The sequence below is a fragment of the Labeo rohita genome, chromosome 11 (genome assembly GCF_022985175.1).
Source record: "Labeo rohita strain BAU-BD-2019 chromosome 11, IGBB_LRoh.1.0, whole genome shotgun sequence".
NCBI classification, from domain to species: domain Eukaryota; kingdom Metazoa; phylum Chordata; class Actinopteri; order Cypriniformes; family Cyprinidae; genus Labeo; species Labeo rohita.
In genome coordinates, this window is record NC_066879.1 from 22,754,656 (window position 1) to 22,780,795 (window position 26,140).

Genomic DNA, 26,140 nt, shown 5'->3' on the forward strand with positions numbered 1-26,140 from the left:
TTGTATCCGTATAAACCTCATCCAGACCAGCTGCAGCAGGTTCTTCGGTAGTAGGGCATCTGGTCACACTTGGCCGGCTCTCCCCACAATCTCCCCCCCCGCCCCTCTCCATGAGCCTCGACACTCCAATCGCCAGAGTAGGAGAGATAATGTCGACAGCCCACAGCAATTAAAACCCTCGAGTCTAGAAGCAGCTGATATGGGCTCCTGATTGCTGTCTATTCTGCCGTGCATGGGGAGGAGGTAGATTAGAGATGTGTCATGCATCCCTAAGCCTAACACTCTCTGGGCTCGAGCGTGTCATTAAACAGTAAATCATTCTGATTGAACATGCATCATCTCATAGCAACTTCATGACAAACCCAGTCCCAGCTCCAGGAGGCAGATCATCTTTTTAAGCAGCATAAATCAGCTGCCATCCACGTTCATCATTCACAAATCCGCTTGTAATGCTCGCAGTTCCCACTCTCTTCATCCTAAACCCTTGAATATTAAAGTCTATTCAGCACATGAGGCACGGGCTCCTGGCTTCATCAGCCATTAAGGTGCTATTAACAATTGGTTTTACACTCTGCCTGAGATTATCCTTCAGGAATGTTTCGGGTACGAAACACACTGATTTGGCAGCTTCTGTGGCATAATGTTGATTATTACACAAAATAATTTTGACATCTGTCCATTTATTATTATTATTATTAGTATTAGTATTAGTATTATTAGTATTATTATTATTAGTATTATTATTATTAATGACTATGTAAAAGTTAGTTTTCCCTATATTATTTATTGTTATATAGCATTTTTCATTTTTTAGTATATTATTTTTATTATTAATTGAGGGCTTTTAAAATGTATAATGGACTAATAGCTTATTATTATTAATAATGAATATGTAAATGTGTTTTTTTTCCCAATATATTTATTGTTATAGTCTATTTATATATTATATATATATATATATATATATATATATATATATATTCATATATATAATTGTACTTTATTTTATTTTATTATTGAGGGCTTTTTAAAGTGTATAATGAACGTATAGCTTATTATTAATATATATTATTAGTTATTATAATAATTAACTAATTAATTAACTAATTAATTTAGTATATAGTATATTATTATTATTATTATTATTATTATTATTATTATTATTATTATTATTATTATTATGTAAATAAATGTGTTTCCTCTATATTTATTTTATTTTATTATTTATTGAGGACTTTTTAAAGTGTATAATGAGCATATTATTATTATTATTATTATTATTATTATTATTATTATTATTATTGTTGTTGTTGTTGTTGTTATGTAAATGTTAGTTTTCATTTTTAATATATTACTGTATTTTATTCTTATTTGAGAGCTTTTTAAAGTGTATAGTGAAGCCTATTATTATTATTATTATTATTATTATTATTATTATTATTATTATTATTATTGAATATGTAAATGTGAGCTTTCCCTATATTATTGATTGTTATATTTTATTTTACAATTAATTGAGGTTTTTTTTAAGTGTATAAATAAGTTATGGCATATTATTATTATTATTATTATTATTATTATTATTATTATTATTATCCCCTATATTATTTATTGTTATATTGAATTTTCCATTTTTAATATTTTATCTTAAATTTTTTTTTGTACTCTTATTTGAGTGTTTTTAAAAGTGTTTAATGCATGTAAAGCTTATTATTATTATTATTATTATTATTATTATTATGTTTTCCCTATATTATTTATTGTTGTGTTGTATTTTCCTTTTTTTTTTTAAATATATTGAGGGCTTTTTAGTGTATAATAGATTTTTATCTTCTTCTTCTTATTATTAATAATATGTGAGTTTTCCCTATATTATTTATTGTTGTATTTTATTTTCCATTTTTTAAGTTTAATTTAATTGTATTATTAATTGAGTGTTTTTAAAAGTTTGTGTTCTTTACAGATGATCCTCAATGCCAATTAGAAGGAAAAAAAAAACTTTTGGCAGGATATTATTATTATTATTATTATTATTATTATTTTTATTATTATTGTTGTTGTTGTTGTTGTTGTTGTTGTTGTTGTTGTTGTTGTTGTTGTTGTTGTTGTTATTATTGCCCCATTTATTTGTTTTTTTTGTTTTGTTTTGTTTGTTTTTTAATATTTGATGACACAGATGACAATGATGTATTTTCATGTTTACTTGGCCCTTAGTATTTACATATAAGTGTGTTCCTGTATCCATTTTGTTATGTTAAAACTCAAATTATGTTCTATAATAATCAACATTATGCCACAAAAGATCTTCCGTTTAAAAAGTGGAACTGTCTTGGACACAATATCATATTTAGAAGAGTCGGCATCACAATATTTATATAGAAAGCACGATTTTTATCAAACGTTTGTTATGGCAACGAAACAGCTATTCTCTGTGCCTGAATGATGATTAGCATGATTACATTGATTGCACATTTTTGTTCTGGGTCTCTAATTGGCTGTTAAACAGAACTGCTTCAGAAATCTGAAGTGCGGTAATAAATGTAGATTGTGTGGGCATCTAAAATCTAACGTATTTCAAAAAATAGAGCTTTGATTTGTTTTAGTTTGTTTAACTTGTGCTGTTACATAAAGAACATGTCACTACAAAGCATTATTAATGCAGTACATGCAATCAGTGTGACAAGGACAGAAAAGCCGAAATGCTTTAACAAACAGAAGGTTAGCCTTCTAGGAACTAATTAATGTCAATCACTGATATGATTAATTGGTTTTAATTAGTAATAACCTTATACAAATACCATTTTTCCAGGTGCACATTGGATTCCAGTCTTACATTTTAATGGTTATATTTATGTAAGTGCTGAAAGTCACAGCGACAATGGTTGTCTTCATTACCAATCTTGATTTAAGGGCTTTTTATTTATTAGGCCACTATAATCACTTCATTAAGTTGGAAAGCTTTGTGCATAATTGCTGGTCTGTTGAATCATTGTAGTTTGCTAATAAGGAAAAAATACCAATTGTCTCTGCAAACTTACTGAAGTAATTCGTTGGGTAATTAAGACGTCGTTTGCCTGTTGTTTTCTCGAACTGCTGAAAGGTGTGTGTTTATGAAGTTGGCGTTTTCTTTTTTAGCTCTTTCCTCCAGTTGCCAAAATGGCAGCAGAACAAGAGGCAATCAAGAAATATTTACAGTATCAGCTGCTGCTCTTCTGAAGGGTTTTAATTGCCTAGTGAGACGAATTATCTCCTATTCTTGAATTAGGTGTAGAAGCTGAAGAGGGACACTCAGTGTTAAAATGGCCCAATCTACGTTTTGATTGATTTAGTCATTGAACATTCAGTGTGTTTTAAAAGTGCTTTCAATAAAGGCATGACTCATGATTGTTGAACAGTTGCACTGAACGCATAATTTTTTACTTTTCAGAGGAATTGTACTTTAATATTATTTCTGTGATATATAATATAATATAAAATGTGTTTGTTTGTTTGCATGTTATTAAATGATATTATTTAAAACATTTATATTAAGATTAGTTTTATAATGTATTGTTTGGAATCATTGTTTTTTTTTTTCTCTCTTAGGCTTTTTTCTCTTACACTCACCAAGGCTGCATTTATTTGATTAAAAAAAAATCAATAAAACTTCAATGTTGTAAATTATTACAATTTAAAAGAACTTTCAGTGTTGGTAATGATCATTTTATTTTTTGAGCAACAAATCAGCATATTATAATGATTTCTGAAGGATCGTGTGACACTAAAGACTGGAGTAATGGCTGCTGAAATTTCAGCTTTGTTATTACAGGAATAATTTACATTAAACATATATTAAAATTAAAAGGAGTTATTTTAAATTATAATAATATTTCACTATATGGATTCACTATATTGTATCAAATAAATGCAGCATTGGTTTCAAAGTCATAAAAACTGCTGGTGTATAGTATTTAATTGTATTTTTTATATTTTATAAATCATTATATAAAATATAAATTATATATACAATTTTATTTATTTATTTACACAATTTAGCTTTGCCTTCACAGGAGTAATTTACATTAAAAATATATTAAAATTGAGTTATATATTAAAAAGAGCTATTTTAATAAATTATAATAAATTATAATAAACTCAAACATAAATTCTGTAATTAATAATAATAATAATAATAATAATAATTACTTATTTATTTATTTATTTAACATAAAAACTGCTGGTGTATAGTATTTAATTGTATTTTTTATATTTTATAAATCATTATATAAAATATAAATTATATATACAATTTTATTTATTTATTTACACAATTTAGCTTTGCCTTCACATGAATAATTTACATTAAAAATATATTAAAATTGAGTTATATATTAAAAAGAGCTATTTTAATAAATTATAATAAATTATAATAAACTCAAACATAAATTCTGTAATTAATAATAATAATAATAATAATAATAATAATAATAATAATAATTACTTATTTATTTATTTAACACAATTCAGCTTTTCCATCACAGGAATAATTTACATTAAAAATATATATCAAAATCATAAACTGGTCGTGTACAGTATTTGATTTTAATTTTTATATTTTATAAATCATTATATAAAGTATAAATTATATATAAAATAATATGTATTTATTTATTTACACAATTCAGCTTTTCAATCACAAAATATATTAAAATTGAAAAGAGTTTATTTTAAATTATAATAATATTTCACTATATCGATGCACTATGCATAATGCAGCCTTGATTTCAAAATTATTAAAACACTGGTGGTTTACAGTATTTATTTATATTTTATTATTCATATAAAATATAAATTATATATATATAAAAGAAAATTTTATTTATTTTATAATATATTTATTTACACAATTTAGCTTTGCCATCAGGAATAATTTACATTAAAATATATTAAAATGTAAATGTTTTTTTATTATTATTATTATATTTCCCTATATGGATTCACTATATTAATCAATTAAATGTAAATATAAATATATTATTCCTGTGATACTGATTCACTTCCTTGATCAAATAAATGTTGGTTTTAAAATGATAATAATTAAAAAAAAAAAAAAAAGTGGTGGCGTACACTATTTAATTTTTATATTTTATAAATCATTATATAAAGTTTTCATTTATTTATTTATTTACACAATTTAGCTTTGACATCACAGGAATAAATTACACCAAAAATATATTAAAATTGATAATCATTTTATTTTAAATTATAATATTTATAAATAATAATAATAATAATAATAATAATAATAATAATATGTCCCTGTATCGATTGACTTTATTAAACAAATAAATGCAGACTTGGTTTCAAAATTATTAAAAAACTGGTGGTGTACATTATTTAAATGTAATGTTTATATTTTATAAATCATTATATAAAATATTAATTATATATTACAAATAAAATAAAAACATAGTATTTGTTTAATATTATGTATAGTATTAATATAATTTAATTTAATAATGTTTTTATATATATAGTAGTCAACATTTGAAGTGAATCAAAAAAGTTCCTCAAAGTTGTCGTAAGACGAGAACGGACTTGTTTTGGTTTTAGGCCAACTTTGATGAAAGGTTTTGATCCACTTCAAATGTTGACTACTGTACATATATGTACACACACACACACACACACACAGAGAGAGAGAGAGAGAATTAGATATTGGTTAACGTTTAAGTTCACATCAAAATCTTTTAAATTCTCCTTATTTACTGATGACTTTGGTCTCTTATGGTGTCTTTCCTTATCTTCCTCTCTCTCATAACAGTTTCTTGGCTCGACACAACACCGTTTCCTGAATCAGATTTAAAATGCACGCTCGCCGGAGCGGCTGCTTCTAAAATACATTGAGGAACAAGGAGAGCATCTCTAAATCTCCTCTAGAACAACATGTCTGAGCTTTAAGGGCCATGTGGCCTTGCTGCTTAATGTGTCTCAAGGCTTTGTTCCAGAGATGCTTTCTCAGCATAAACACACATTTCATCTCTTCCCTTTTTTCCCCAGAGGAACAAGAGGGCTGCTTTGTTCCACCCTTTTTTCTCCTGCAAGGTACCATGAAAGTGCTTAAAAATGTCTGTGACACCACAAATCAGCGGGCTGTTTATCCCACTTATGATATAGCAGAGAGAAGCGCTTGTACACAACAAAGTCGGCCATTCCTCTCTTCCTGGAGACATTTGCTTCGCCATTGATGCCTGGGAAAGCCATTACCATTAATCACACCAAAGAATTACACGGCGCGCAGTCCAGCCCGGTCCATCTCGCCGGTTGTGTTTAGATTTCTTGTTGTGCCTTTGGCAGATTACTGTTATTAATGGCAGAAAGGCCGCTTTGCAAACTCTCATTAGATGTTATTTTAATGGTGAGACTGATGGATTAAGATGCGGCAGAGGCCATGCTTGCTTCTACAACCGGTTAATACGAGCCAATTACTGCGACGTGTTCGCCGGCCGCAACGTTTTTTTATTTTCAGTGATACTCAACTCAGTTCCGGTTCATTTCAGATGATTTTAGCACTTGTGCACTCAGCATTTTGCTACGTCGCCCATGCTATACTTAGCCGTCGCTTCAGATCCCAACTGCTTCCTGAGGCGATCCATGAGCAGTGCTGTTTTTTTTTTTTTTTTTTTTTTCATTTGTTACTCAGTAGTTCGTGATGTGTTTTTTATGAGACGTTGCAGCAGCTTCATGTCAGCCCCGCGCTCCATCTCTCCAGACATTTAAGGCGCCGTTTTAACAGTGACATACCAGGCGGCACAGGAACTGCATTAATAAATGTTAGGAGCGCAGTGGAGATGTCTCACTGACATTTAGCAGTAATATCCGGCCTGGCAGAGTCTACGATACATGTGGTGGCTAGAGGTGAGGAGCAGATGGAGAGTATGCAGGCTATAAACAGGTCTGTCTGACTTCCTCTGGGCAAAGGCTTATGCCACGGGGCAGATCAATACAATGCTGCAACGAGCCAGGGTAACGGAATGTACTGTAAGCCTGTTCAGTGGATTTAAGCTCGGTTAAAGCTCAGCTCAACACATGAGCAGGCATAGTAGTCCAGCGGTATTAGATATGTTCAGCTTTCAAAGCTTCAGTTATTCTAATCATTTATGACGGCTTCCTGTAGCTCAGAATGAACGCCTACGGACCACCTTGAGCACACAAAACTGAAAGCGCTTGTAAAAATGGTAAGATCCAGTCAGATTATTTAAATAGCAATGCTGTTTTCTTGTTATTTTTAAAGCAAAGGGATAGTTCAACCAAAAATGAAAACTCTGTCATTAATTACTCACCCTCATGTCGTTCAAAATCTGTAAAACCTTCATTCATATTCAAAACACAAATTAAGAAACAAAAATAACAACTTCATTCTTCTGTGTCAGTCTTAGACATGTTGTTACTCTCGGAAGAGAAGAAATTGTTGAAGTAATTCGTTATTTTTGATTTCTGTGCACACAGAAAGTATTCTCGTAGCTTCATAAAATTATGGTTGAAACACCGATGTCACATGGACTATTTTAACAATGTCATTACTAACTTTCTGGGCCTTAAACATGACCTCCGCATGTATTATTAATTTGTTTTGTAATGCTTATATGTTCATAATCATTAAATACTATTAAAATACTGTCAACAAAAATAAACACACATTAACATGTTTATATGTATTTACTGTTTGTAGTATCTTGAAATTCTCCTGTGCAGCGTTTTGCACACAGAAGATTCAAATTGTCATAGAGCACCCTCAGGCAACCATTAATTTTACATCAGAATGAATAGGCTACCAACGAACATTTTTAAATATTCACCAAATTATCATCATTTTTGTAAATTAACAAAGATGCCACCTCAGTAAATTAGTAAAATATTAAAAGGGTCATTGGATGCTAAGTTCACTTTTACATGTTGTTTGAACATTAATGTGTGTTGGCAGTATATGTACAAATCTACCCTATAATAATAAAAAAATCCATGCAGTGGTTTTTAATTAATCTGTAAAAATAATAAATCATCTGCAAAACATTTGGGATCCAGCTTCACTTACAGCAGAAGTGAGTATAAGGGTTTTTTTTATGAATCTTTGCGATCGCCTTTCCTAATAATGTGCTAGTTAGCAAATTTAGCAGCTAAACGCAGCTAAATGTGCCTAAAGTAAACAGGCTCGTCACTCCACAGAGAGAAGAGAGGGGCGGGGCAGGCAGAGCTCATTTGCATTTAAAGCAACCTCGACCAGAACAGAATGATTTTTGCAGAGCTGATTTTGGCAAGGTAAAAAGGGTGTTGTTTTACACTACTATTGAGAATTTTGAGAATTTTTAACCAAAGTATATTATAGACTTTTCATTAAGACCCTAAAGAATCATATCAACTTGTGGAAAATGGGCATGCGATTACCCCTTTAAACTCAGTTAAAGCTTATGTTATATATTTAAATATAAATAATGCATGAAATAAACGTTAAAGCAGAAATAAGAAAGATGTAAACGGTATGTCTCATTCACACTCACTCTTTCCCACTCACTCTTCGAGCTTGTCGGTTCTCCGCATTGGATTGTGGGAAATAGTGCTTTAGCGAGTGTAGATCGGTTGTACACTCAAAATCAGAATGCATTGCTGGTAAAAAAGTAGTGGCTTACTCCCGATATATAGTGCACTATATAGTGGATAGGGACACAGCTTTTGTGTTATGAAGATGTACAAAGGTCTTATGGGTTTGGAACGACATGAGGGTGAGTAATTAATGGCAGAATTTTAATTTTTGGGTGAACTATCTCTTTAAATTCCTAAACACTATAAATATTTAGTAGTCAAACCACAGTATATTTTACTACCTTTAATAAAAAAGGTCAAACAATCTGATATATTAATGTCTTAACTTGCAAAGATTGCAGGTTATTGTTGTTCAAAATTTTATGCACAGTAAAACCATCAAACTCGTACCTGATTTTGATAAACTGTATTATTAGAAAGATTTAAGACTCCAGCTTTGATATGTGGCCACTGTGTATGATAGAACTTGGTTGCAGTGACAGTAATTTCTTAATCTATGCAAGGAGTGCAAAATCAGCATACAAACTCAATAAGTCATTTTTAACATATTCATTCACGTCTGCTTCGGTTTACACAGTGTTCACACAGCTTCTCTGAGCAGTGCCAGTTAGGGCTTTTAGTCCATAACTGTGCACATTTGGAAAAATGTTAGTATATTTACATATATGTTTCTGTATATAAAATTACTTTGATTTAGTTTTTCAAACATTTCTAAGCAGCAAAGCAGTTTTGATAATTGATTACTTAAAGGATTAGTTAACTTACAGAATAAAAATTTCCTGATAATTTACTCTCCCCCCATGTAATCCATGTCTTTCTTTCTTCAGTCAAAAAGAAATTAAGGTTTCTGAGAAAAACATTTCAGGATTTCAATGGGTGCCAATGGGTTGAAGATCCAAATTGCAGTTTCAATGCAGCTTCAAAGGGATCTACATGATCCCCACCAAGGAATAAGAGTCTTACCTAGTGAAACGCTCAGTAATTTTCAGAAAAAATAAAATGTATATACTTTTTAACCACAAATGTTCATCTTGCACTAGCTCTGTGATGTGCATGCGTGTCTTGACACATTACGTAATCACATTGGAAAGGTCATGCGTGATCAGTTCTTCGTCTGTCTTCTTCGGTTCAAAAAGGTACGGCAAAAAACTCCATATCATTTTCTCCTCCAACTTCCAAATCGTCTCGTAATGCGAGAGGTCAAACTAGTGCAGGATAAGCATTTGTGGTTTAAAAAGTATGCAAATGACATTTTTTAGCTAGATAGACCCATTGTTTCGCTAGATAAGACCCTTGTTCCTCGGCTGGGATTGTGTAGCGTCCTTTGAAGCTGCATTGAAATGGCAATTTGGACCTCTAACCCACCGAAATCCACTATATGGAGAAAAATCCTGGAATGTTTTCCTCAAAATAATTTCTTTTCGACTTAAGAAAGAAAAACATGAACATCTTGGATGACATGGGGGTGAGTAATTAATCAGGAAATTTCTGGAATTAAATGAATCTTTTAATGTTTTCTGTTCAAGAATGTAATTGTTTTAATGACTTTTTTTTATTATGAAGCATTTGTATAACCATGAAAAGCTTGGTCGTCTTAAAAGAAGTCACTGTATGTATGAATTGCATTTTATTTTTAAATAAACTTATAGAGAGAATTGAGGTAAAGCTTTGAAACAATAGGGGAGTAACGATGCCCTGGTTTTCATAAGACTGTCAGAAAACAAAATCGTGAATGGCACATAAACACAAAAGAAAATGTGGTTGGCCACTTTAAATGTTGCTCAGATGGTCTCTTCCTATCTAAGTGGGCGGTTCTTGGGCAGAGTAAGCTGTGAAGTGACTCATTGCCAATCAAAATCTGATGATGTGAGGCTACTGGGACTGGCATAAGAATCTAAAAGATACTGCAGTTAATCAGTCAAAAGTAGTTTAAACGTGTTTTGAGTGTTTGGAGGTGGAAACTGATAGATTGATGGTGACAGGCTCTTTAAAATGTGCAAATTAAAAAGGAGAAAACGCTGTGGCACAAGTGTTATAAAATAGGAGGCGTGGTGTCCTTATTGTACCAAGGGAAGTGAAGGTCAGGCTGTCCAGAGGCGCATGGACGTTGTCATCGTCATCGTCTTATACTTAGACCTCAAGGACACCTTGTTCATGCACCAGGGAGAGCTGGACCTTTGCAAAGGAGAGATGTAATGCTGAATTTATGGTAGTGGTGACAGGCATAATTAGCATCAGGTGCTAACAAGTTGCCAGCAGCGGTACATTGTCAATCCTACTCTTGTCCATCCTTTTATGGGCTTGGATGTTTAGTGTTCCTGAAATTAAAGATACATGAAATCAAATTAGAGCTTTGTGGCTGTTAGTTCATGTCTGTTACAGTAGCTTTTTGCTATATATAATATATACTGTAGGTTATTTTCTGCCCCCCCCTCTCTCTCTCTCTATCTCTCTCTATTTCTCTCTATCTGTTAGGGCTGGGTACATAAATATCGATTCTCATTTTTTACGAAACAATATTGATTCTTAAATCCTTAAATCCCAAGAATCGATTGTTTTCAGTTAGTGGACGTAACATTGTGATGCATCTCCTATCCAAACCGCAATAAGCTTTGTTACTTTTGATATGAAACAAAGTCTCAGACTTCAGATTCTGTCTATTTTATAACAGTATTCAAACAATAAATGCCGTTTTGGTGCTGTTCAATGTGGATTGACAGATAGCGCCTCAGTTCAAGAGAAGCGGCAACGTGGACTGATCATCTCCTTCACTTTAATACCATCTACAGAATAATAAAACATAATTGAACAGCTGAATGTATGTTAAAAGAAAGAGTACAACTTACCGAAATCCGTATCCTGTTTTATGTAGTGTTTCCGTCACGCAAAGACATCAACATATTAGCTTGTAAACAATGTCACGTAACGTCACATTTACCTCGGAAAACACATATTCAGTGACCATAAACTCATTACTTATTTTCTAAATACATGCACCATATAACATATTCATTATAATTTTGTTCTTCAATTCATAATTTGTTTAAATGAATGAGTTTTTTATGACAGCCAGCATTTAATTGTTTATATTTCAAAAAACGAATTGAAGTAGAAATATGATTATTAATTGCAACTTCTTTATTATAAAAACTTAATTGAGTGTCATTTCAGCAAACAATTTGTTTTGTGTACAAATCAGTTCATTTTAACCTTCTATGTTATAGTAATTTACTAACTGACTCTAATTCTGATTCTAATGTAGTACCAACTGACTTTCATGTAGGCCTATATTATACAGCATTAGGTTATATTTTTTTTTTTCCTTGAGAAAATTTGGCATGTACTGTACCTGACCTGGCTATGCATACAAAATAATTAATATAGAATCGAATTGAATGGGAAATCAATTCGGAAGCTTGTGAATCAGAATCGAATTGTGAAATTTGCGTCAGTGTCAAATCATGAATTTTTAAAACAGTTTTTAAGACCTGTGACAGTAATTTCTGATATTTAAAAGCAGTCGTGATGATAAAGTTTGCGTTAATCTCATCAGCTGATTCCATTTTACCTGCTTTGGCTTATTTACATTCTGGTTGTTGTATCCGTCCCTCAACTTCACACCGACAAGCCGAATCCTGCGGCCCACGGGAGCGCATACTTGGATTGGCAGCAGACAGTTATGTGATGTGAGTTTATGCTGGTTAGGGCATGATGCTTACAGTTTGTTGACATCAGAAGGATTGAGCATTGGGGAGACCCAGGTGTGACGGGATACAGGATGTGTCATCTGTCAGAGTTTCGTTGGATTGAGCTGATTTCCCAGCAGTCCAGAGCAGGTGTGAACGTATGGCCTCCTTGGTGATATGAAGACGGCCTGAGAGGGATTTAGACGGAGGTATGTGCCAAGAATAGTTTGGTTTTAAATCATTTAGCTTTACCTTACAGAATTCCAATGCGGCCTTGGGCTAAATGCTGAATGTGTCCTTTATTCGGCTGTAAACAATACGCTACGCCAAGTTTTCATGAACGCCCTTGTGTTAGCGGTCCTTCCTATCAACCTCGTTAGTATTTTCGTTAAGGATTCAATATATATGAAGACAAATCATATCGGGAGGAATTCTTGACTTTTAGTCTCCGGCACAAAGATGACGGATGGCATTTCTGCTAGAAGGTGTTATGAGGTTGATTCAATTACAGTTGAGTCGTAGGCTGACGCGCATGATGTAACATGTAGCACCGAAGTAGAAATTGAACTGCCTGTGTGTGGTTAACAGCTACGTCGATAGCGAAGTGAACTTCTGGGCCGACCCCCTCATCATCGCGCCGTGTAATTGGGTAATCCGGCTGTGGTCTTTCCCAAAGCTAGCTCTAGCCAGAGACTTTGTGGCTTAGCCAAGCCTGACCGTTCGCCCGTGGGCACGGTTATTGGACAAAATCAGAAAAAAACTCTCCTATTTGTGCTGTGGCCGTTTGCCCTGTCATTAAAATATTTTGTTTGTCAGCTGTCATTTCTTATGAAGGTTTATGAAAACTAGACCTGTCCCAGTTGGACATTGGTTAAAGGGGAAAGTGTTTAAAATATGTACTGCTCTGAACCAAGTGCACAAGTCCATGTAATAAGCTATTTTAAAATCCATGCTCATGGCTCTTTCCATATCAGTAAGTCACGCAATATCACACCATCCTGCTCATAGCCATTTTTCGCCCCAAAATTAGCATGCGAATACAAAGGCATATACAACCGCTCGCAAAGGAGGCGGCTACCATAGCCATGATCGGGTGGGAAACTGTGTCTCATTTGAATTTCAAAAGCGGAATGATTAACAATGCAGAAAGAAAAGATCGGACAAAAGAAGTATGTTACATCAACGTGCTTTGTACAACGCTGGTTCCAATTTACAACTTGTAATTTATTCTTTAGTCTATATTGTTTAAGCATTGACCCTATAAGGATGCTATTAAAATGCTGGCAGGAGTTAAGTTAGTTCATCTAGGAAAGCAGAGACAAGCACTATTCAGTGTTTTAGACATGTTTAAAGTTCCAAGTGTGTGTGTGTGTGTATTTGTGTATATGAGCCATTCTACAGAATTGGTGCAAACTTCTGTCCAAAAAAACACATTTAAAAAGCATTTAAGTATTCAAATCTTAGTCGTTTACTAAGATCCTTTTATTGACTGTTGAAACCCAAAATAATATTTAAAATAAATATATATAAAAATATACGTACATTTAAGAATGTATATATATAAAAACATCATTTAGTGGGTTCTTACAATTGGGAGGTGGTTGTCCCGAACCCTAAACCCTAAATTTCAACTAACGAAAATGATATTGAAATAACTTTTGCATTGTATTGTATTGCTGTTTTTAAAGTGAAGTTAAAAAAATATATATATATATTTTCATTGTAAATTATGAATATTAATGTGTTGTGTCTTGCATTTTCATGTCACTACCGAAACAGTGTATGTTTTAGTCCATTGGCTGAGACTGATTTTAACTACCCATTGGGTACAGGGTGCTGACCCGACACCCCTCCCATCCCCCCAAAACCGGAAACATAGGGAAAATACTGAGCTCTTTAAGTATCTTATTTTTGTAGTCTACTAAATGATTTGACATTTAAATTAAAATGCCACATATGAACATACGCTTGCCTTGCACCAATTTCTCCAGACCTTCAAAGCTCTTTATGGACGTATGGGTGCTAAGTGGAAGGGATTTTATTTGAGAGCTTCAGCTCCTTTTAATGACCTGTAGCTCTCGAGGCTTATCCATTCAAATCTCCTCCGGCGTAAAGATCCCTCGAGCGTGATGATTAAATTAAGATTCTTTAACAAGCACGTCGAGGTGCAGCTAGATCTAGGAGAGAACGCTCCATGTGTTGTACTGGAAGACCACCTTACTGTAGGAATGTTCCGGTTCAGATTGACAGAAAACTGATCTGAACCAGTTTGTATAATTTAAAAGAGCAGGCCATCTAAGATGCCAATGAGTTTTGGAGTCATGTGGATTACTGTGATGTTTTTATAAGCTGTTTGATTGTCATTCTAATGGCACCCATTGACTGCAGAAGATTCATTGGTGAACAAGTGATTTCTCCAAATCTGTTCTGATGAAGGAACAAAATCATCTACATATTGGATGACCTGAGGTTGAATAATTCTCATGTTGGGTGAACTATTCCTTTAACAGAAAAGTCCATCTGCCAGTATCCATATGGTGCGTTTAACACATACATCGTGCGCTCAGCGACCCAGCTGCGCTCTTGCGTTAGGACCCTGGAACCGACTCAATTTCTAGAAGGCAAAGTTTGAGAGAAAGTGATTTCTTGGGGTTCAGGCTCCATCACAGTTTGGGAATTTTGAAACTAAGTGAGGTCGCAGATCTGCTGGAATTTGTTCTTATCCTTGCTCCCTTATTTCCCTTGAGGCTTAGAGTGAGCTGCTCTGTCTTCCACTGAGATAAATGTACAGAATTGCCAAGTCAATTCTGTCAGTCTGACACAGTGATAAGGCCTTGGCCGATGCGGTGAGCAATTGAGCTGTTTTGTCTGACAAGAGCTAATTGAGACCTCAAGATGGACAGATTATTGAAAAGCACAGAATTGGTCCGCCGAATCATTTCGCTTTATGTTCCTAAAGTATTCTGAGGGCGTAGTGATTCATGCTCACGTTCTTGTTTGAGCACTTGACAACAACAATTGTTGTTTTGGGCACAATGCATAATTCATTGAGAGACTTAAAACAGTAAATGGGTTTTAGAAGCAATGTTGTTCTGAAAGCGCTGTGGGAAATTCTGATGTGTTGCTGTCCGTGGTCCTGAAATCGTATTACTGCATTGTTGAAATGAAGAGTAATATCTAATGTGACATCACTGAATGTAAATGTAAAAGATATTTGATTGCAAAACAGCACTTCAAGGCTGTAATCACATGGATATGTCAGCTGTGAGATTTTCCAATAGATATGACAATGAATACAGATTTGGATATAATAGTGTTTCATTCTCCAGGTAATAATCACTCACCTAGAGAGCTTTCAAAACCCCATGTTTCTCATTTCACATCAAAATTCAATAAATCTGCTGTACAGTCTCCAATTAAATGCTTTATCTCTTAAGGTAAATGAGGAGATTGGCAGGGAGTGCTAAGGAGTTTTATTTTAATTTGTCCCCCACTATGAAGGACTTAATTTCCCAGCATGCACTGGCATGCAAGATTGGATATCGCCTTATGATGTTCCAAATGAAACATCTGCAGTTATCATTACCTCCTTTAATGGCGATGGAATGCATATTGGGATTCGGTGTAAATGCAAGCAAATACAGTAAAATAAATAATCAAATGAAGTTTTCTCACATTGATGTTCTGGATCTCCCTCCCCTCTCGCTGTCTGTGGTAAGAGGTGTATTGACTGGTTAGATGGATAGACTGTGCAGTCAGTAGGATCCAGGCCACCTGCTAGGCAGATAGAGAGAGTGCTCACTAGAGCAGGACGTTCCCATCTTTATCCTTAAGAGGCGAGAGCTCTTACACTTGTGATTCATGTCTCTACCTAAGCATTTTGATAAATGTGTTTTCAGTGTGTCGGAAATGTGATCAACTTTGTAATTATGCTGATTAACTCCCTAAACGGGGAGTAGGTATTTCGTTAAGCAGGAATTAGGTGCACAGGTTTAATGTGGAAGAATTTGTTTTCCCATAAAGTTCTTTTGAAATGGCACAAAACTTTGCACTACAAACCAGTGAGTTTATAATTAAGATAATACATGAAAACAATATGGTAAGACACACCAATTTGCAATATCAAGCAGCAAAACAAGCTGTTTTGTACAGCTAAAAATAGCTGGGCGCGGATGAGACCGGAAGCCTGACCCATAAAATTTACAAATGGCTGTGCCCATTCTTACGGGAAGAATTTTTGCTATTTTTGCAAATGAATAAGGTCAAATAAACACTGTAAAATAGTTGTTTCAACTTACGTTGTGCTGCCTTAAAATGTTAAGTTAAGTCAACATGAAATGTTAAGTTGTACTATGTGAAAGTGTAGATATTTGAGTTGAGTAAACTTACATTTTTAAGGCAGCAGAAACACCTACTTTTTTAAGGGTCTCAAAAGCCTTTTTTGAAGTTGCTGGCTAATTGTGTGTTATAGCTGTGGTTAGAAGAAGTTAGCTGAAGCGTCAGTTTATTTGCGGGGTGGGACTGCCATAGCCAAGCTGATTTGGAGACAAAATTAAACAGATGGCAAAGTGTCCGTGGCTTAAGTGTAATTAATGGAGCAAAAGAAGCTCTCCTTCACACGTCTGTGTGTGTTTGCGATGTGCTGTTGAAAAGATCTGAGTTTAAGAATGAAAGAAACACTTTTGACACATTGTAATTTTTTATTAAATTTTAAACTTCATACATTTTTTATTATTTTGCCTGTTTGATACTACAGAATTGCAGAAGAGCCAATCAGAGTTTTGGTGTTGCTCCATATCTTGTTTTCATAACTTCGATTATTAGAAGAGAATAAATAATATGAGTTCTCATTTAATGTCTGATTCTTTAGTTCTGTAGAACTGAACACTGCATGTAAATTTTATAACATTACACTTCTTCTTTTTTTCAACAAATGCATACTTTACAAAGATAATGTGCAATTTAGTCTAAAACGTCAGTATGTCTCTGTCAAATGTTATGATGTTAACCAGTTGTACTGCAAGTCAAGTATGGTCATAGTAACCTGCAAAAGTTTTATCTGTATCTAATTTAACCCATAAAAAAAAAATTGCTGTTCTTATGTGCTTATGTGTTTGTGGCCTTGTTATACGTGCTCATAATACTTGACATTTTGAGTGATTTTCATTTTGTAAAGACTTAAGAATCAGCTTAACAAACATGTTTTGGTTATTTCGAAGCGATAACCTTCGTTTCCTTAGCAACAACAAAACATTTTGAGCTGGCAGTTTAGCTTTTGTCAATTAGTTTCAATTCATTTTGTAATAATTCTGAAGAATATGATCCATTATATCATGAAGTGGTCTGGTTTATGTAAAGCTTCTCAACCTGCTCTTTGTGTCCCCATCACCATCTGGCCATTTGGCTCTTTTTTTAAATGTGTGAAAATGAACGTTATAGTGATGTCTTACTTTGCCTCTGCAGGATATCTGACAGTAACGATAGAGCCATTGCTACCAGTTGTTGTGGGAGACACAGTGACTCTAAAGTGCAACTTCAAGACAGATGGAAGATTGCGAGAGATCGTTTGGTATAGGGTAAGTTGCTGTTTTCTGCATATGAGCTAGTATTTCATCATCAACGTACTGGTGGGATTCACAATCTGTGCTTTTGTTCTCTGATTGGGCCTATTATTGCAATATAGCATGTTAATGTTCAGCCTTTTAAACCACGTAATCTTGAGGCAGTTTCATTGCTTGTTAATTAAACGGCTCTATGGAATATTTGCTTTTTATTGGTCAGATGTGGTATTACATGGTCAGATATTCACTGTTATCCATAGAAGGTCTATAGAAGATGTGAACAAATGTTCTTAAAACATTAGCACAAAAAAATTGTTTATACAGCGTTCACAGCAGGTTCAGAAATGAACTTTTTCATTAATGCCATTCATTTTGCCTGCTGAAATTGATTTCCAGGGGCATTTTTCACATTTGTAAGGGCAAATTTATCTTATTGTTATAAAAACCATATGTTGTCTTTAATGTCAAATACTCAAATTTACCCAGTTACTTTAATCAATATTCTAAACTGTTGTGAATAATAATAGCTTTGTTTAAAATTGTATCTAAATTGTACATGTAAAAACAGGAGCTCATCAGGCTGCAATATTATGACAAAAATCATTATTGTAGATTATTGCTCTTTATACTGTAATAATGATTATTAATATCGAAATAGAATACAATATAAAATGTCTTTGTTTGTTTTTTGGGCACGTCACATTCTGGCTTCATTGACAATCATGTCGGTCAGTGACGTTAGCCAAGTCTAGCGCAAGTTATGCAAAAACTACCATTATAATCACTAAAGCTATGAAATTAATCTTTCATTTACGTCATATCTGCACTGTGTTGTTTGTCTTGAATTTTTGGGGCATTTTTGTTTATTTTGGTGGCTTTTGCACCACAAGCCCTTGTTAATTTCTGACCCTGGTTCACTGAATGTTTTGATTTTCATGATTTTTAAATGCTATTACTTGTTTCAGAATGTTCAGAGACCATTCAGAATTAACGTTCTCATTTGCAAAATTATTCTCTTAGAGGAGAAGTCCACTTCCAAAACAAAGATTCACATATAATGTACTCACTGTGGGTACTCACCCTAATGTACTCAGGGTGTTCATGTCTTAAAAAAATTATGTTTTTTGAGGAAAACATTTCAGGATTTTTCTCCATATAAAGGACTGATATGGTACCCCGATTTTGAACTTCCAAAATGCAGTTTAAATGGAACTTCAAACGATCCCAAATGCGGTTGTAAACGAGTCAAGCCGAGGAAGAAGGGTCTTATCTAGAGAAACGATCGGTTGTTTTCATTAAAAAAATACAATTTAAACACTTTTTAATCTCAGGCATGTCTTTTCATGCTCTCCCTGAACTCTGTGAATTCTGGCTCAAGACAGTTAGGGTATGTCGAAAAACTTCAATCGTATTTTCTCCCTCAACTTCAAAAATCGTGTGTCGTCTTTGCAGCTAGTTAGGACAAGAACTTAGTGGAAAAGATACCCCGTTTGCCCCGGTGTCGTGATGCATTGCGTCGTGTAATTAGGGTGTTAGCGCCTGATAGTTTTGTATATTGAGGGGGCTGTTTTTTAGTAGAAACTTCATGATTAACAGACAAATCATATTTCAGATTTACGATTAAGTCACTTCCTCGGCTTCATGGAATTTGGGGGCTGACAACATTTTGGTGGAATGTGCATGTCACAATTCTTTGATTGATGGGGTCTTTCTGCAGAATCATGCGTAATAAATAGGATTTTTACTTACGGAAACCAATTGTTGCACAATTGATTCAACCAATGGCACGTGTTAGGGAAGAAACTATCTGTTTGCTTGACCAGTGACAGACCGGAGAGTGTTTTGCAATCATTTTTACGGTTCCATTTGTTGACGAAAGTTGCACAGAAATACTTCATGCTTAATATTCAGTTGGTCATGATGGCTGTGTCTTAATGGATCCCAGCTGGATGCTTCACATTTTACTACCCACTATTAGTGCGTTGCAAAGCAGTGAGCGTATGGATTAGTCAAGCATTTGCAAGAGACATTTCTGAATAAATTACACCGTATATAGCTGCATAAACTGCTTACGCAATACATATGAACAGACAGCCTGAAAGTAAAAACTGTGTAATAAAGTTAAACCAATATGGATAAATCTTATAGCTGTGGATATACTGGATATCAATACCTATAGATGGTTGAGACCATACTGTATCTGTTTAAAAGCAAACCACCGTCTTTGATTCAACCTTCTGTTCACAAATGCGACACATCTACTGTCTCCAGACTTGTCTTTGCAAATGCTGACCTTTCCAGACAGAACAAAAAGAGATTAATAGCACTTTACATATTAGCTATAGTCTCATACATCATACTGAACGCTTAGACAGTCCCACTGAATCAGTGCAGGTTCCAGGAAGCTTGTTTGTTGGTACAAGGTCTCTTCTCTGTGTGATTGGTTGTTTATTGCAGAGATGAAAGTTAACTTCTGGTGGTTTTGTTGACAGAAAAAGGTTATTAATGATTGAGAATGTATTTTAGTGTATATATTTGAAATCTTATCTTGCATCCTCACAGAGTGCCTGTGGAAATGGCAAAAAGCACAGGCCTATTTGCAGCAGAACATGAGCGAGTGATAATGAAGGGATGCAGAGCACGCACTTCTGATTGGCTTAGCAGCTGAGAAGAAATGTCTATTTGCACATTGACAACCGCAATTTAAGGGAAGCGCCTCTGCGGGCAGAGCTGTCAAAATCGCCTATTGGCGTCTGATCAAAACCACAAGGTGGTAATACGAACCAGCCCGCTGTCTCCTATGACTGCTGATCATCACACAGCCTAATACATTATAAATCAATTATCTGCGCTTGGCTGCCAAATTTTCTTTAATCTCAGGCTTTTATTTGACTAAACTGTCGACTTCTCGGTTTTCGCTTGTGTTCGAAATGTAACCCTGGTTGATATCCACCTTGGGGATTTACAATATCTAATCAACAGCTCTGGCGAGTGACACAGAGGCTGTTTGAATAAAAGATCGCAGCTGTGGGTTCTTCATTATGGTGATGCTGTTATCTTGACGGGTCCCGTTTGAAGGTTTTGTAATGTGCACCATAGTCCGATTTCTCCTTTAAGATTCACTGTCGAGCTGAGGAGCTTCCTCTGCTGCTCAGATAAAGGATATTGCTATGGAGAGGCTCTTTAAGCGGCGCTGCCAGAAAGCACTCATGCCAAATTGAGGCTTGTTGCCTGATTGGAGGATTCGTTTTCTTCTTAATAGCTGCCTCTGCTTCAGGTCCATGACAACAGCAAATCAAGTTTTGAGTGGAGTGTGCATTTCGATATCCACTGGCGTTTTACATGGATAATATGTGATGAATGAAAGCTGGTTCACACTGCTTCAGCAAAACCTAATAATTGTTGGAATATGGGGTTTGGTGGGGAAATGCAAAAAATGATTTCTGTCGCAGACGGTTGTGGAAGGTGTAAAATGTTGGTGTTTGTTCCAGCAGTGTGACCAGTCTTAAAATATTACATGGTTCTCTTGAATACTTTATTCTGATTGGTTGGTTGTTGCGTTTTGGTCAGATAATTCTGAACAATTGGCAGTTGTTATTATTAACTGAAACTAAAATTATGTAAAATCCTTTTCATGAATTTACACTACCAGTCAAAAGTTTTTGAACAGTGAGACTTTTAATGTTTTAAAGAGTTTTCTTTTGCTCACCAAGCCTGTATTTATTTAATCCAAAATACAGCAAAAGCAGTAATATTGTGAAATAGTTGTACTATTTAAAATAACTGCTTTCTATTTTAATATATTTTAAGATGTAATTTATTCCTGTGATCAAGCTAAATATTCAGGATCCTTACCCCAGTCTTCAGTGTCACATGAGCCTTCAAAAATCATTCTAATATGCTGATTTCCTGTTCAAGAAACATTTTTTTTTATTATTATCAATATCTAAAACAGTTGAGTATTTTTTTTCAGGATTCTTTAATGAATAGAAAGATCCACAGATCAGCATTTATCTGAAATAAAAAAAAAAACTTTTGTAACATTGAGTGTAATATCATTCAAAAGATTAAGTCAGTATATATATATATATATATATATTCAGTATTTTCAATATATATATATATTTTTTTTTTCTTTTTTTTCTTTTTTTTTCAAGTCAAATAATTGATACTTTCATTTTAGCTTTAAATTGATCGAAAGTGATGATAAAGACAATTATAATATTAAAAAAAGATTTCTATTTCAGATAAATGCTGTTCTTTTGAACTCTATATTCATCAAAGAAACCTGAAAAGATTCTACTCAGCTGTTTTCAACATAAAATAAATAAATAAACATTATTATAATAGTAATAAATGTTTTTTAAACAGCAAATAAGAATTTTAGAATGATTTGTGAAGGATCATGTAACTGGAGTAATGATGTTTAAATTTGAAATCACAGGAATAAATTACATTTTAAAATATATTCAAATAGAAAAGAGTTATTTTAAATAGTAAAAATATTTCAGAATTTTACTGTTTTTGCTGTACTTTGGTTCAAATAAATGCAGGCTTGACGAGCAGAAGAGACGTCTTAAAAAAAAAAAAAAAAGCATTAAAAATCTTACTGTTCCAAAACTTTTGACTGGTAGTGTACCTGTAATAAACCTGACATTTTAAAAAAAAGAGTAAAAAAAAAAAAAAAAGTAAAAGTAAAACTAAAAAACAAAAACCTGAAAATAAAGTTAATAAGACTATAAATAAAATAGCACTGATAATTGTTGATGGTAGCCACTGACTTCCATAGTATGTAAAAAAAAATACTGTGGGAGTCAATGTGTACCATCAATTGTTTGGTTACCACGGTTCTTCAAAATATCTTGTTTTGTGTTAAAAAGCTGAAACAAATTTGCCCACGTTTTGAACATCCTGAGGGTGAGTAAATGATAGAATTTTCATTTTTGGGTGAAAATAAAACAGAGAATAAAGAATAGAGAATAGAAACTTCAAAATAAAGAAGAACAAGTAAATTGGATTGCAGATAAATAATAATAAATAGGCTAATATTGTAATGTTGCTTTTGCGTTTGTCTTTTCACTACTCAATATGCTTCTGTATTTTAATGCTGTATTGTTTTTTTGCGATAGCTTTAAACTAATTAGCAAGTGAGATAATGCAGTAAATCAGTATTTCATATCCATATATGTATTTATTTCCAAAAGTACCATTGCATATCTATTACATTACATAGTCTTTAAATATTTAAACTTGTAAGCTTTGTTTTTTTGAGGATGGATCCTAACAATTTTTTTTTTTAAATGTAAAAAAAATTGTCAGTATGACCAGTATGGGGGTCATCGGATGCAAAGTTCATTTTTACATGTTGTTTGAACATTAATGTGTGTTGGCAGTGTATGTACAAATCTACCCTACAATGATAAAAATCCATGCAGTGGTTTTTAATTAATCTGTAAAAATTATATCCCCTTTTTCAAATCGAGACAGTTTCAGATGACTGTCAGAGGCCGCTCCCACAATAGTTGATTGACATGAGCATCTTACCTCAGATCAGCTGCAGAAGTGAGTATAAGGGTTTTTTTTATGAATCTCTGCAATCACCTTTCCTAATAACGTGCTAGTTAGCAAGTTTAGCGGCTAAACGCGGCTAAATGTGGCTGAAGTAAACAGGCTCGTCACTCCACAGAGAGAAGAGAGGGGCGGGGCAAGCAGAGCTCATTAACATTTAAAGCAGCCAGTATGATTTTTGCAGAGCTGATTTTGGCAAGGTAAAAAAGGTGTTGTTTTACACAACCATTGAGAATTGAGAAAGTATATTATAGACTTGTCAATAAGACCCTAAAGAATCATATCAATTTGTGGAAAATGGGCATCCGATGACGCCTTTATTGGGTTCAAGTGCTGTGTGATTTTAGCAGAAAATGTTTTTCTTTTTCTTATTTAAATAGATCCCCTCAGGTTTATAATGTTCTTGAGCACAGACTTAGAAAGTCAAAAAGCAGCCCACCTACCACACTATATCTTTAGAAGTTAAAGCATTAATGCAAATAGTAATCCAAATGCATAAACGCTTCCAGAGTAAGTGTGATATTGCAAAAAGGCTTTAATTAACACCCTGTTTCCCAGTCAGACCATTGGAATGGGCTTTCATAAAACTACAGACAAACCTCTGAAGCCTTGATGATGCACCATGGGTGATGCTAAAAATAGATACCGAAATCACTTTGAAGCTCTTTTATATTACACCAATGAAGCGGGACGAGAGCTAGGAATCCTGGGAAGGCCCGTGGAGAATTTTCCTCAATGAAACGCCTGGCAGTTCATCTCACGTTGTGCTTGTACTGATTATGTCATTCTAATGAAGAGATACCCTCGGCCCCGTCCCACCGGGCAGCTCTACGGTGACGGCTGCTAACGCTGAGTTTCCGCCTGACTGCCTGTTGAGTGCCACTCTGAATTACCTATGATCTCACCAGATTAACCCTCTCTTGCTCATTACTTTGTACTAAAGTGCAGGTTTACACATGCTAGGCTGTGGTTTGCTCCAGATAGAGGGTGTTTAACACCGATTTGCCCTCAGGATACTTGCAGATTAATGCCTTGTGCTTTTATATTACACTGAAAGGTTTGCTGCGATGGAGTGTGCAGTTGAAGAGACTATGCATAAGTAATAGCTTCTTCTTCTGTTTTTTTTTTTTTTTGTTTAGTTAGTTTGTCGACTAGATCAGGCTAGATGTGCTACCAAGTCAAAGTTTGGAATAATTAGGTTAATTACCTTTTCTATTTTAATTATCAAAAATGTATTTTATTTCTGTGATTCCAACATCATTACTCCGGTCTTCAGTGTCACATGATTCTTCAGAAATCATTCTAATATGCTGATTTCGTGAATTATTATTATCAATTATTATTGGTGCCCAATTACTAATAATGGTTCTTATTATTATCAGTGTTAAAACGGATTAAATAATTTTGTGGAAACAATTATACATTTTATTCTATGGATTCTTGGAATAATAAAAGTAAAAAAGAATAGCATTTATTTGAAATACAAAATCATTTACATAATAAATGTCTTTACTGATGAAAAGTCAGCTTTGCCATCATAGGAATAAATTTCATTTTAAAATATAACTAAATAATAAAATGTTTATGTTACAATGGTTATAATATTTTAGATTATAACTGTTTTTACTGTATTTTCAATATATTCAATATATTTCAATATTTATTATACTAAACCATAAAAACGTTTAAAAAAAACATTTAAAAAAATTCATTCAGTTTGTTTTTTTTTTTTTTTTTTTTTTTTTTCAGTTTAATTGTTCTGGATTCCCTCTTTTTCTATTAATTTTTTCCTAGAGCCTTTTTTAATGGTTACATTTAAAAATCATGAAACGTACACAATTTAACAACAATTTATTAAAAGTTTAATGAATATTACATTTTTAAAGCCCTATGAAATAGTTTTTTTTTCTTAAATTCAGTTTTATTTTTACCAAATTCTGTGTTTTCCATTAATTTATTGGATTCCATTTTAATATTTTATTAACTGTTAATAATCAAATGTATCTTTAATTAATTGATTTTATTTAATATATATATATATATATATATATATATATATTAAACTTTTCTGGTAACTATTCGTAACTATTCTGGTAAATATTGCTTAAAAATTTGTTTTAATTAGTATTAATTACTTAATGTATTGATAGTTCAATACATTAAGTAATATATTTTTGTCCGTTTCTTAAAGTTTAACCAAACTTTTATTTTGCCAGGTTGCTGTGAAGACCTTTAAGTTTCATTTTTGTATATGAGATGACGACAGTTTTTCTCAAAAGAAACGGTAAAATGCTCATTAAGTGACTCTCAGAACAGTTCTAGAGTTCATGTGTTCATGTATTCATAAATTGAGGTGGCAGAGGTTTCAGTATGTGTGTAGTAAACAAAACGGCTTGTCTGCAAGAACATGCAAGATTAATATTTAAAAGTATTTTCACGGCTTAATATTCACTAGTCTATATTGCATTTTGATTTGAGTGTACTAACCTACTTTTGATTTATTCATCCCAAATTTGTCAAATTCCATGACATTTGGTGTTATACAGTAAATTCCATTTTTACGACATCCATTTTTCATATCGGCAGAAATCTAGGCCCTACCTGTAGTGTCATTTCAGTAAGTAACAGTCTTCAAAGACATAGTAGTTGAAAACTGTCTGATATTGTCGAGTCATCAGCATAATGCATTTTCAAGGTGAGCCTTCACTGAAAAGCTATGGCTAAATCAAGAAATCAGCAAGCAAC

The 26,140-nt window shown here is 33.4% G+C and overlaps 2 protein-coding genes across 3 annotated transcripts in view; both read left to right on the plus strand.

The window, feature by feature from the left end:
• The window catches only part of arhgef10la (Rho guanine nucleotide exchange factor (GEF) 10-like a), a 412,439-nt gene extending 403,692 nt beyond the window's left edge, over nt 1-8,747 (plus strand). The window contains exon 28 of the transcript XR_007828683.1: nt 8,733-8,747. The gene's annotated coding sequence lies outside the window, so the exon portion shown is untranslated. The remainder of the gene's footprint in view (nt 1-8,732) is intronic.
• Nucleotides 1-26,140, plus strand: part of igsf21a (immunoglobin superfamily, member 21a) — a 290,573-nt gene that overhangs the window by 93,397 nt on the left and 171,036 nt on the right. For both annotated transcript variants that reach the window (XM_051122271.1, XM_051122272.1), the window contains exon 2: nt 17,730-17,842. In XM_051122271.1, the coding sequence (XP_050978228.1) occupies nt 17,730-17,842 (113 nt within the window). The remainder of the gene's footprint in view (nt 1-17,729; nt 17,843-26,140) is intronic.